Source organism: Cupressus sempervirens, chromosome 11, assembly GCF_028749045.1.
Source record: "Cupressus sempervirens isolate cs-2001-9-10 chromosome 11, ASM2874904v1, whole genome shotgun sequence".
Lineage (NCBI taxonomy): Eukaryota > Viridiplantae > Streptophyta > Pinopsida > Cupressales > Cupressaceae > Cupressus > Cupressus sempervirens.
This window is the reverse complement of record NC_143128.1, coordinates 21,825,765-21,839,485: the sequence shown is the minus strand read 5'-3', so window position 1 is coordinate 21,839,485 and position 13,721 is coordinate 21,825,765. Positions and strand designations below refer to the sequence as shown.

General features: G+C 38.4%; 1 protein-coding gene across 1 annotated transcript; it reads right to left on the bottom strand.

The window, feature by feature from the left end:
- Positions 1 to 1,551: 1,551 nt before the first annotated feature.
- On the bottom strand, positions 1,552 to 10,164 carry LOC149528038 (putative disease resistance protein At1g59620). The gene is made up of 3 exons (XM_089809123.1): positions 9,068 to 10,164; position 7,623; positions 1,552 to 3,476 (listed from the first exon to the last, which is right to left on the bottom strand). The coding sequence occupies exons 1-3, from the start codon at positions 10,094 to 10,096 to the stop codon at positions 1,783 to 1,785; spliced, it is 2,724 nt and encodes a 907-aa protein (XP_089665249.1). The 5' UTR covers positions 10,097 to 10,164; the 3' UTR covers positions 1,552 to 1,782.
- Positions 10,165 to 13,721: the final 3,557 nt, after the last annotated feature.

The window sequence follows — 13,721 nt, the reverse complement described above, 5'->3', positions numbered from 1 at the left end:
ATCATAGTGAACGATCAACTCGATAATGGCATCAATAAAATGTCATGTTCTTGACTATGCTAAAATATATATTTGAAGTTGAATAAATTTAAAATAAGTGTACAATACAATAAAATAGCTTTAAATAATAATTAAACTAAAATAAATTTAAAATATTTATAAAATTAAATAATAATTAAACTAAAATAAATTTAAAATATTTATAAAATTAAATTAAATAAGTCTTAAACAAATGTAAATAAAGCTTTACAAAACTTCATGACATTCTTAATTCTCAAGTAATCATAAAATAATTATTAAATAAATAAAATTAATCTATTGTCAAATTAAAAAAATTCACAAAGTTAATCTTTGTTAATATAATCTATGGTTGTATGTTCATTTTTAAAAATAATTAAAATAGTTAACAAAGTTCAAATATTTAGCTTTTTATTCTTATTTTCAAAGGTAATCTTTGAATTTCTAATATTGTTTTCAAAGTTAATTTTTGTGTTTCTATTGTCATCTTCAAAGTTAATCTTGAGATGTTTCATTTTCATTTTTTAACTTACTTTAGTTGAAGTGTGAGAGTTTTGAAATTTTTCTTTAGTAAATGAAAAGTTTTGAAAATCTATTTCATCATTTCTCTCTTTATGGAATAGCAAGTTTTTTTTCTTTCATTCATTTTAATGATACATTTCAAAATATAGACTGTTAAAATATTTGATCTCTCGCTTAGTAGAAATTTTTTTATTTCATTTATACTCTTCCTTATAAGACTAAACAAAAAATCTAATATATCGCCTTTGTCATATGAACTCATGGTTGCTTCACATAAAAGTTTATATTCTAATCGTTTTTTGTACCACTCATTTGTTAAAGCCTTTAAAAAATATATACCTATTATAAATAGTAGTCTACTATTGTTCATTTGTTGTTATGATACCATTCAATAGGTAGAGGTAGCTCCTTTCGAGCAATCACACTAGAAACAACAATTGGAAGACCAAGAGTCACAACTTAAAATTCCACAAAGATGTCCCTCTTGGGATTCTAATCATGGTGTCCACGATGAGAACTCATTGCTTCAACCAAGCAAGCTAAACCCCTTAGAGAGAGCTTTATACTATTGCTACTTAGAATGTTCTTAATATCCATACATCACACATGACCGTCTAAATATATTAAAATTGTTCAAGTCTTAAGTTTGGATGACTTATAACAGTCTTAATCTTTTAAAAAAAATTAAATATTCAGAAAATTCTAAAAATTCACTCTAGCAATAAACAAAAGATAAAATATTTATTGAATCAATTTCTTCATCATATGATCGATTGATAAGAAAGATGGCAAAGAATAGGCTCATTACTTTTGTTGCCCTAATAGAAAGATATTTGTATTGGAATATCTAGCACAAATATTCAAAAGATAAGCGAAACAATTCTACCCTTCTTACAACGATATATAGAAAAAAAGTTACAGAAAAGAAATTACAAAGTTTTCTAAAAGTGGATACCTAAAACCATCCAAATCTACTCTTAATACTTCCCTAACTGCGGCTTAAATCCGGAATGATCTGCAATGGAAAATGTCATTGGAACTCTGTAAAAAGAACATAGACAATGAAAAATATAGCTGCTCCACAACTCTGCTGCCAAGGGAAGCTGCCATAAAACAGCAATGCAAAACTACACTGACCATTTTTATATTAAAAGGAAGCTCGAGTTGGAGGAGACCCATGGATCAAAGCCTGCCTAATGCCCTCCCGGGATCAAGCCTATCGGCTTAAAAATATCTTTGGCATTATACAACAACAATACTTATTTGAGAATTAATGGCTTTGAATTTTTCATAATATGTCCCTCCTTCCCTGAACATCTCCTCCAATTCTGTTGAGTTCGAATATTGAATGTCGATCTCTCTGAGTCTTTTCAGCCGCTCCAATCCTCCTCCCACTCTACTCACCTTTTTACATTGAAGTAGCGTCAGGTTCTCAAGTCTTGCCATCGCTCCATCCTCCATTTCCGGAAATTCCTCCAATTCAGGGAATTCGGATATGTGAAAGAAGCGGAGGCGTGGAAAACCTCCAGACTTTCCAAATGCCTTTGGAAATTCTTTGCAGCTCTTGTTCCCTCCCAGGCTCAAACGCACTAGATTGGGCATTGCTTGTAAGTCCGGGTAATTACTGCAGTGACAGTCCAATAAATAAAGGAGTCTGAGATTTGACAAACAACACACCCAGCTTGGCACTGCAAAAGCAGATAGCATGAGATGCTCCAGATCTGTCATTGCACTCATTGTCTCCGGAAACTGCGGAAGATCTGCTCCTGTCTCACCTCGCATTCCCTCGATACTATTGCAGACTCTTAAATTACGCATGTTGAGTAAGGGCGCAAGGACCCCTTCTTCCAGCTTTCTCAACTGCGATTCATCAGAAACTCTAAACCCTATTTCTTTGAGCTCAGTCATCTTCCCAACGTCCTCTATACTCAACATATCGTCTTCTCCCACGGACAAGGACAACCAGTATGTTATTCGCAGTGTTCGCAAAGACTGCAGCATTGATAATCCTTTTGGCACTGTCTCAAACGGGCCTCTCAAATACTCCAGGCACTTCAGCTCACTTATCCATTTTGGCGCTTGCCTCGCCAACGAACCGCAGTTACCGACATCAAGATACGAGAGGCTTTTAAGATGTCTCACACACTCTGGCACCTGCCTAATCTTTGTCTGTCTTAAGTTCAACACTTTGAGAAGCTTCATCTTTCCCACACAAGCAGGCAATGTGGAGATGTTTGTCGAGCTCAAATCGAGAACCCGCAGAACTCTCATGCCGCTAAACAGTGTTGTCGGAATGCTCCCTTCATAATTGTCTACTCCTCCAATGAATGTATTGGAGGAGAGCGATAGCGTGCAGACAAGCGCAGGAGAAACAAGACGCCTCTCTGAAATTGCATGTTCCTCAATACCTTTCTTCGCCAAAAATAGGCGACGCCAGCGACCAGCACCAAATGCATCTTCAACACTAAATGCACATTTATTTTCTCTGGATATTAATATGGCCAAATCAAGTAACAAATCGTGTATTTTACAGCCTTTAAACGGATCGATCTTGTAGTCAAATTGCAATGCTTCAATCAAACAAAGATTAGTAAGCTGATCAAAACAATCCCATAGATCCTTTCCTGCTGGAATGAATCCTTCCGCCCTCCATAGATAAACGAGATAATCGCACTGTATTTCCTCATCCTCGGGAAAGAAGGAAAGGTAAGCAAAACAAGCCTTCAGATGAGCAGGCAGAGAATCATAACTCAATCTGAGAATATCCATGACAGGGTCGCCAGGAGAGTCTACCTTTTTCAGCATACTGAGCTTGGATTTCCAGTCCATTGGCATTGAACTGCTCGCCAGAGATGCTGCTGTGGTTTTGATGGCAAGCGGCAAATTCCCACATTCCTTCATGATGTTATGAGCCACCTCCGCCAAGTACTCTGGTGCTCTGTTTGTTAGGAACCTGTGTGTTCCTTCTGTTTATTTTGTTAGAGTAGTGTTGTTGGACGCATATGCTTTGTAAGTCGTCCCATGAGTTTATTTTATTATCCCACATGCATAGGTAGTATTACTTTTCTAAATCGTACCCAGTATATAAGAATAGGTTGAGGCCCTTGATGGGCACGGACGAATTTATTGTATTGAGCTTGCTCAAAGGAGGTTACCCCCTCGAAGTGGCCTGCGATCAGTAGATTTATTCTGAGTTCTGCTATCACTTTGTATTCTGTTATTTCGAGCATTCTCACGATATTGCTATAAGGAGGTTCTTCACATCTGGTATCAGAGCACTCTCTTGGGCTCGCTGGGTGGAAATTACATCAGGTTCCTCTCACTTCTAATATCTCTTGTTATTGCAATAACTCTTTTCAGTCGTTCTGTCTGTGAGTGAATTTTTCTAAGTCGACTGTTCAAAAAAAAAAAAAAAAAAAAAAGAGTAAAAATTTTTCTGTTTTTTAGTCGTAGCTTCCTTGTTTGCTTTCTGTTTCTGCTCATACTTCCGCAGAACGTCTGCAATATCATTTCGCATACTTCCTTCCTTGGTGACCCAACCCCAAATTTTACATATCAAAGCCCTAAATCCCTCATTTATCTAATTTTAGGGTTTGCCCTATCTTTTTCACCTCTCATCCAATCGCCACCAAACTGAGCCACAAGATTCAATTCCTCATTTTGCTCCCTTATCCCTCTTGGACTGTTCGCCTCATTTCGCCTCCCTACCCTTGAAACCCTCATTTTTCTTTTTCCCTTGTCCCTAGATAGTCTCCCACCACCCGTCGAACACCCATTTCCTATATGAGTTTTACCCAAATCCAAGTTTGCCGTAACTAAAAAAGTTTTTGTTTCTCATCTTCTACCCATTTCAAAAAAAAAAAAAAAAAACCTTGTTTTATGGTTGTTACGCGTACAGGAGCAAAAATCATGGAAGAGGAAATTGCATCCCTCAAAACCAGACTTCAAGATCTGGATGACAAAATTCTGGGTCTTAACTTTCAGCAGTCAGCCATGAGCCGAAACCATTCAGGAGATACTGGGTCCTCTTCTGGCAATTTCCGTGGACCAAAGCTTGATTTTCCACGCTTCGATGGTTCTGATCCGACTGGATGGATCTATAGGGCAGAGCAGTATTTCAGCTTGCATAATACTTTGGATAACCACAAAGTCTCCCTTGCATCTTTTCATTTGGAACATGAAGCTCTTCAATGGTTCCGTTGGTACATCAAGGCTAATGTAGGCCCAACGTGGAGCGAATTGTGCACCCTCATTTTGGAGCGCTTTGGCCCTAGTTCCTTTGATGATTTCACAGGAGCACTCACTAAACTGCGTCAAACAGGCACTGTAAGAGAATACCAGACAGAGTTTGAAAAATTAGCTAATTACACAGAGGGCTTGTCTGATGAATTCTTCCGTAGTTGTTTTGTCAGTGGTCTGAAGGATGCACTTCGCTCAGAAGTCAAAATGTTTCGACCCACTACAATGATGGAAGCCCTTGGGTTGGCTAAGTTAGCGGAAGACAAGATTAGTGCTCTACAACGCTCCAGATCTAATTTTGTTCCATTCAGAAATACAGGTTCTCACAACCCTCCCGTCATACCAGCTCCCAGAACTACTCCGATCAAGCACTTGTCTGAAACAGAGATGCGAGTCAGGCGAGACAAAGGGCTTTGTTATAATTGTGATGAGAAATGGTCTCGGGGCCATAGATGTGTTCAGCAAAAGCTCTATCTCTTGGATGTGGATTCTCCACCGGAACTGGAAGAATATGTAGATGCTCAGGAAACAGTGGATGATGAGGTTGAGCCTCACCAGCCTGAACCTCCTTCACCAGAAGCTCCACCAGAGATATCTGTCCATGCTTTGGCAGGAGTCACTACTCCACAAACCATGCGGGTCCAGGGTTTCTTCAAGAAGATCCCTCTTACTATACTCATTGATTCTGGTAGCACTCATAACTTCATTGATCCACGAATAGCCAAACAGGCTGATTGCTTTATCCATCCCTGCTCTAGCTTTGAAGTCATGATTGCCAATGGGGGCACTTTACCTTGTAAAGGGAAATGTCGCAATGTGCGTCTCTCTATTGGAGATTATAACATGCGCTCTGACATGTTTGCCTTACCCTTAGGTGGCTGTGATGTGGTTTTGGGTGCCCAATGGTTACGCACTCTTGGCCCCATTCTCTGGGATTTTGCTGAACTTTGGATGCAGTTTTCAGCCGAGGGGCACCAACACACTTTGAAAGGCTTACAACCAGGGTCTCTCAGCATCATCAGTTCACACCGTATGGAAAAACTTCTTAAGAAGAATTCACATGGTGTCATCGCTCAGCTCCATTCCATTCAGATGCAGCCATCAGCAGTCTCTAGCACTCTTGTCGATCTCCAACGCATTTTGGACAAGTATTCTGGTATATTTGCTGAACCTGTGGGATTACCTCCTTCTCGTCCAGAGAACCACCGTATTCAGCTCCTTCCTGGCAGTGTTCCGCCCAACATCAGGCCCTACCGCTACCCATTTCATCAGAAGACCGAAATCGAGATACTTGTCCGTGACTTACTGAAGCAAGGTATTATTCGCCCTAGTACCAGTTCCTTTTCTTCTCCAGTTCTGCTTGTTCGCAAAAAAGATGGGTCATGGCGACTCTGCATTGATTTTCGAGCACTTAATCATCTCACTATAAAGGACAAGTTTCCCATTCCAGTTGTTGATGAACTTCTTGATGAACTTCATGGGGCTCATTTTTTCTCCAAGTTAGATCTTCATTCTGGGTATCATCAAATTCGGGTTAATGAGGAGGATATACCTAAAACTGCCTTCCGCACACATGATGGTCACTATGAATTTTTAGTCATGCCCTTTGGCCTCACGAATGCTCCTTCAACATTTCAGGCAGTGATGAATAACATATTTCGACCATACCTCCGGAAATTCATTCTGGTCTTCTTTGATGATATCCTCATATATAGCAAAACTTGGGCTGAGCATCTCCATCATCTGGAGCTTGTCTTGCAACTTCTCTCTGATCATCAACTCTGTGCAAAACTATCTAAATGTGTGTTTGGCCAGGAGGAAGTGGAGTATCTCGGGCATATTGTTGCACACCATGGAGTGCGGGTGGATCCTACAAAAATAGATGCCATGAAAACTTGGCCGCATCCTAAAACTCTCAAGAGCCTTCGGGGTTTTTTGGGGTTGACTGGCTACTACCGCAAGTTTGTCAAAGATTACGGGAAAATTGCAGCACCATTGACAGCTCTGTTAAAAAAGGATGCCTTCTCCTGGACCCCTGTTGCTGAGACTGCATTTGAACAACTGAAACAGGCTATGTGCAGTACACCTGTTCTCGCGATGCCAGATTTTTCCAAACCCTTCACTATTGAGAGTGATGCTTGCGGCAATGGATTGGGTGCTGTTCTCCTGCAAGATGACCATCCTATTGCGTTCACTAGCAAAGCCCTCTCTGGTAAGAATCTAGCCCTCTCTACTTATGAAAAAGAAATGATGGCTATTTTGCATGCTGTACAGAAGTGGCGGCCATACCTCTTAGGGAGTCATTTTTGCATCAGAACCGATCATCAAAGTCTGAAATACTTCCTGGAACAACAGGTATCCTCTCCTACACAACAGAAATGGGTCAGCAAACTCATGGGGTATGATTATGAGATCACCTACAAGAAGGGTAAGGAGAATATTGTGGCAGATGCTCTTTCTCGCACATTTGATAATCAAGCTTCCCTTTCCGCTATTTCTATGCCCATTCCCAATTGGTTAGCGTCTGTTCAGCAGGGCTATGACAGTGACTCTTCTTTATCTCAAATCATTCACCAGCTAGCCAATAATCCTTCTGCTATACCACATTACTCTTGGGATGGTGCTTCTCTTCGATACAAGGGTCGGCTAGTGCTTCCTCAGAACCCAGCTCTACATCAGGCTATTTTTTATGAACTCCATGCTTCTCCTTCAGCAGGGCACTCAGGCTTCCTCAAAACTTATGAGCGAGCAAGGAGAAACTTCTTTTGGAAAGGGATGAAACAGACGATTCAACAGATGGTGGCTGAATGTGATACTTGCCAACGCCACAAGGGTGAAACGACCCTCCTTCCTGGCTTGCTCGAACCATTGCCCATCCCTACACGGATTTGGACTGATATTTCTATGGATTTCATTGAAGGGCTTCCTAAATCCGGTGGCAAGACAGTGATCTTGGTTGTGGTTGATCGTCTCTCGAAATATAGTCATTTTTGTGCCCTCAGCCACCCCTATACTGCCTCCTCTGTTGCACAAATCTTCATGGACCAGATATTTCGTCTTCATGGACTCCCTTCTTCCATTGTCTCTGATCGTGATGCAACTTTTACCAGTCATTTTTGGACTGAACTGTTTCAGAAAACTGGCACCAAACTGAAGATGAGTTCGGGCTATCACCCACAAACTGATGGTCAAACGGAAATTATCAATAAATGCTTGGAAACTTATCTTCGTTGCTTCACTTCCGAACAGCAACATCAGTGGGCCAAGTGGCTCCCTTTAGCTGAATGGTGGTACAATACCTCTTACCACACTGCCTCTAAAATGACTCCATATGAAGCAGTCTATGGTCAGGCACCTCCAGTGCTCCTTCCCTACACTCCCAACAGCTCACCAGTCCAGGCAGTTGACATAGTTCTCCGCAGCAGGGATCAGATTCTTCGTACCTTACAGGATAATCTTCACATGGCCCGTAATCGGATGAAACAGCAAGCAGATCAACACCGTTCTGAGCGCTCATTTCAAGTTGGGGATATGGTTTTTCTTCGTCTACAGCCATACAAACAATCCTCCCTAAAGCTGAAAGGGCGTCATAAGCTGGCCCCAAAATTTTATGGGCCTTATCAGGTTCTGCAGAAGATTGGTTCAGTTGCTTATAAACTAGAACTTCCTCCTTCTTCCCGCATTCATCCAGTCTTTCATGTTTCTTGTCTAAAGAAAGTTCTGGGTACCACTGTCAGAGCACAAACTACTCTCCCTGAAATGGATACGGAAGGATCCATTATCCTGGAGCTGGTGGCAATCATTGACCAGCACACTCGCCAGCTTCGCTCTCGCTCCATCTCTGAGGTCTTGATTCAATGGCATGGCATGCAACCAGAGGATGCTACCTGGGAACCCCTTCTTCAGATTCAACAACAATTTCCACACCTTAAGCTTTGAGGACAAAGCTTTTTTCTAAGGGAGAGGGGATGTTAGGAACCTGTGTGTTCCTTCTGTTTATTTTGTTAGAGTAGTGTTGTTGGACGCATATGCTTTGTAAGTCGTCCCGTGAGTTTATTTTATTATCCCACATGCATAGGTAGTATTACTTTTCTAGATCGTACCCAGTATATAAGAATAGGTTGAGGCCCTTGATGGGCACGGACGAATTTATTGTATTGAGCTTGCTCAAAGGAGGTTACCCCCTCGAAGTGGCCTGCGATCAGTAGATTTATTCTGAGTTCTGCTATCACTTTGTATTCTGTTATTTCGAGCATTCTCACGATATTGCTATAAGGAGGTTCTTCACACTGTTTCCCTCAGTTTCAGGGAATGCATGAGCACAAAACAGCTTCCAGCTCTCTTCATCTGACAAGCTTTCCATCTCATAAATCTTGGCATGAAGATTTATGCACACCTCTCTGCTCCTTGTGCTAACCAGAACCTTACACTGACTACTACCTCCACTTGGGATACCGAGTCTAATCAGCAAATCACCTTCTCTGGATGCCCTCCACACATCATCTAAAACAATTAAACACCTCTTCCCTTGGATAAACCTATGAATCTCCTCTGCTGCTACCTCTTCACTTATTCCACTCCCCTTAATTCTCATACTTAAATCTTGATTTAATTGAAAGGCTAAATTATTGAGTAACTTGGACAAGGAATAGAACTGAGAAACAGAAAGCCAAGCAGATTTCTCGTACCTTCCCTTTTGGGCATCATAGACATGCTGAAGAAGATAGGTCTTCCCTATCCCCCCCATTCCAACTACTGCAATAACTGGAAATTGGGGTTTTTCTAGAAAATTCACGAGGCTGTCAATCTTTGGCTTTATCCCCACTGGTTTGGAATCGCCGGGCAGAAGGCTTAGTCTCTTAAATCGTCGTCTCTGAGATGAGTCTGCTTCTTCTCCGTGAGACAGAGCAGCATCAGCTGTAATCAATTGGATTCCATCCTCAATTTCGGACCTGAACTGGGCTTTCACCTTTTGAATTCTTCTGCCCATCCGATAGCGAGGCATCAATTGATTACAACTCAAAGTGCAAAGCTGAGTGTTAGTTTCATACATGGAATCCGCGGCACTCATTTGAAGTATATCCTCTGCCTCCCACGCAAGGTCGCGAACGCTCTGAAGCCATTCTTCCACGAGATCCTTTTGTCTACCGCTCTTCCGATCCGCTTCATTTAGAAAATAATTTACTTGCTTTACTCTGTGCATTAACCATTCAAAGTCTTCCTTGAAGTTCCAGACTATGCTCACCTCATTAGTGGTTTGTTGAACGGCCATCTCACAAACTTTTCCCACAACACGTTCTGCAAGAATCGATGCCATCTTCAATCCTTTTCTTCAAATTGAGAAAACTGAGAAGAAATGGAACAGCTCAGCGCAAGTCAGACTAAAAGGCCTCGGCTGCAGAGTATGAATAGCTGAATGAGATCAAAAACTTTAAACTGAGAAGAAATAGGACATCTGAATACAATTCAAAATAAAATTCAGCTTGGCTGCAAAGTATGAATAGTTGAACGATATCCAAACTCTGGACAAAAAAGAAACAGAACAGCTTAATTCAATTCAAACATATAGCAGTAATAAAGGTTCAGAAATTTGTAGTTAAACAGATTAACTTTAGGGTCCGTTTGGCGAGCGGAATACAAGCGGAATAGGAATATGAAGTAAAATAAGAATACCTATTCCAATTTTGGTCCAAAAATGGGGTTTTGCAATTCCACCCAAATAGGTGTTATTGGAATACCTATTCTTATTCCACTTTTTTTAATTTTAGAAAACATAAATTTTGAGGTCCGCAAATTCCAATCAAATATTGGCTGAACCAAACAAAGAACAGGAATACGTAGCCCCATTTTCTATTCCAGAATACGTATTTCTATTCCCCTATTCCTATTCCGCTTGCCAAACAGGCTCTTATAGATTGAACTTTACCTTCTACATTACTCTCATTCCACACAAATTCTGTGGTGTAGCTCTTCCATGATAATAGTGTTGGTGACGTACTTCCAGCGTGTCTCTTTAATCTTCACTGCCCTTTACTTACTCCAACAACTTTATTTATTGTTGTCTTTGTTACTTACTCCAACTACTTTATTTATTGCTATCTTTCTATAGATAGTTCTAGACCTCTCATTTTGTAAAGTATGTTTTTTTGTACTGTTTAAGACTTAGCCGACTCATTCTAAATTGAAATGCTCTGTTTTATGACAGTAATATATGAGAAGAATATAACTCTGTTTTAGAAAATTGGCAGGTGACTATTGTTTTTATTGTCCCCCAGCATTAATTTAATGGCAGAGACACAATGCTAAAAGCTAAGGTTCTTAGATATATATTTTTAAAATGAATTATAACAGTCAAAGATCTTATTTTTCATTGGTCAGGAATGGGAGCAAATCTCTTTTTACAAAGTGGAAAAAGAAAAGAAATTAGAAGAGATAAGAATTTATTTAATGCTTGCCAGTTTTGTTTGTCGTGAACTGTCAGCGGCAACACCATTGACAAATATTTACCAATCTGAGTGCTTCCTAGGCAGCAATCACTTCACGGATTTGACATTTGTCAACAAATTGAAGGCTTCTCCTTACTGGTCCTTTCGCATTTTTATATTGGCTTTTCGGGATTCTGTATGAAGAGTACAGTTTTCAATTGAATATATAAAAATATTAAAATCGAAAAGAATATTATTAATTATTTATTATATTTTACAATCAAAATATATTTTGAAGAATTTAGAATAAGTGAATTCAAAATTGATTAGATTTTAACATATTAATAATTTTATTAGTCTTAATCATGTTAATTTTTTAATATGTACATAATAATGATAATAATAATTGGTCATTTTATTCAAAGAAAATATCTAATTACTTCTTAATCAAATTATACATTTTATAAAAATGATTCTATATTTAAATATTTTTACATTATCATTTTCAAATAATATTTGAAATTTGTAAATTTATTTTTTGTTATTAGATGTTTGAAACAAAAGTACGTGTACTACATATAAAATAAAATTTAAACTAATACAATGTGATTTTATGGTTAGGTTGTAAGTCCATCCACAATGCCAAGGGTCATAGTCTAATGTCAACCTACTTCCACTTGCTTGTGGCTTCTATGGGGTTGGTTAAATATATTTTTTATGTTCTTTGTACTTGAGGTGTTCTTGGAATTATTAGTGCAATTGATTTCTTATTTTCCTTTTTGATTTGAACGAGATTGACATGTTTGAACTATTCCTCAATTGTTTTTTCCTTTTCTTTTTAATTAATTCACATGACATTTTTAACATCGATGTATTAGATTTATTCTCCATTGTTATGTTAATTTCCACAAAATTACTTAATATCCAATCATTTATGTAAAAAAATCTCCTTCTTGCAAATACATTTAATACTTTATACTATTAAAAATTTGTAATATGTTTCACCTATAACATAAGGCAGGGACTTAAACTTGTAGACACCTAAAAACCTTTAGAAAATAAAGTATTTTTATTTTCTGAAAAAGTCTTGATGACATCATCATTTATTAATTAATTAATTAATTAATTTTTATGCCATTAAATCCCTTTATCTTAATTAAAAATATTTAATTAAGGAATCCCTCCCAAAAATGTTTAAATCTTATTTAAACATTATTTCCTTATTTATTAATTATTTAATTAATAAATTAACCAAAAATCCTAAAATAAATAAAAAATTTATTTTTTTCCCAAAACTTGGCCAATTTCCTTATGACCAATAACCTCTTCCAAAATCTTCTAATCCTTCTTTAATTTCGATTAAAGGCTAATCCCATCATTTCCTACCCCTAATCCCAACTCAAAATATTTAATTAAGATTAAATATTAATCCTCATGTTTATTAAAATTTTTTTAATAAATATCTCCTCAACCCAAACCCTTGAAATAAATAAAACTTTATTTATTTCCTAAAAATCTAATTTATCCTCATCCTAGGAAATTCTAGACTATTCTAGAAAGTCTTTATCCTCATCCAAAGTCTAGACTCTTCTAGAAGATGTCTTTAAAACTAATCATAATCCCCTCCTAACCTTGTCACATTCTCTAAACATGGGTTAAAACTTACTAACCCAAGCCAAAGTTAACAAATATCTCCTCCTTCACCCACCCTCATTAAATGCCATCCACTTGCATATCCCTAAGTTAATCCTAAACCATCCTAATCCATCCTCTAATCATTTGCACAAGCCTAAGCAAGCTTAAAACCTTCCTAATCAAGTCCAAGTCGAAATTGCTCTCATCACCCTCAAAATATCTCAACCATAAAACTTTATGAAGTCCACTAGGTCATAAATGACTCTTACAAGCCCTTTTATTGCTCTTACAAGTCATTATGAGGGTCTTTATGAAGATTTTATCCCTTGAGCCTCCTTTGTTGACTCATCCTTCCCCTTTCCTCCATCCTCTCACCATGTGACATGTGTCACTCCTTGATTGGCTATAAGGAAGCACAACCCATGTGCTCTCCTCTCATGCAATCTGAGCCCTCCATAAGCTTTTTCCCATCCTTGCATCTTAGCCCTCAAACCCTCAAGCCTCTTGCCTATAAATTGGATCCTTCCCCTTTGCAAAATAACGCAATCCATGAAGTAAAGTTATAATGCTATTTTGAGAGCCAAATCCATACTAAAGCCATCTATCCACACCAAAAATCCACAATCATCCATTGAAGCCTTTGGAAGCATATTGAGCATACATCCTATCTATTTAGACAAAGCTACTCAAAAAGAGAGCTTCTTATTGAGAGAGTCCATTAATGGCTCATATTCTCAATTGAGAGCTCATCTTAGTCTATCTTGAAGTTTATGAATTTTGTTTAGTTTGTAGAAGCTTTATTTAAATTTGGTTTCTATTAGCATACTAACATTGCTCATATACATTTTGGCACGCCCGGTGGGACCCCGCATGGGTCATCTT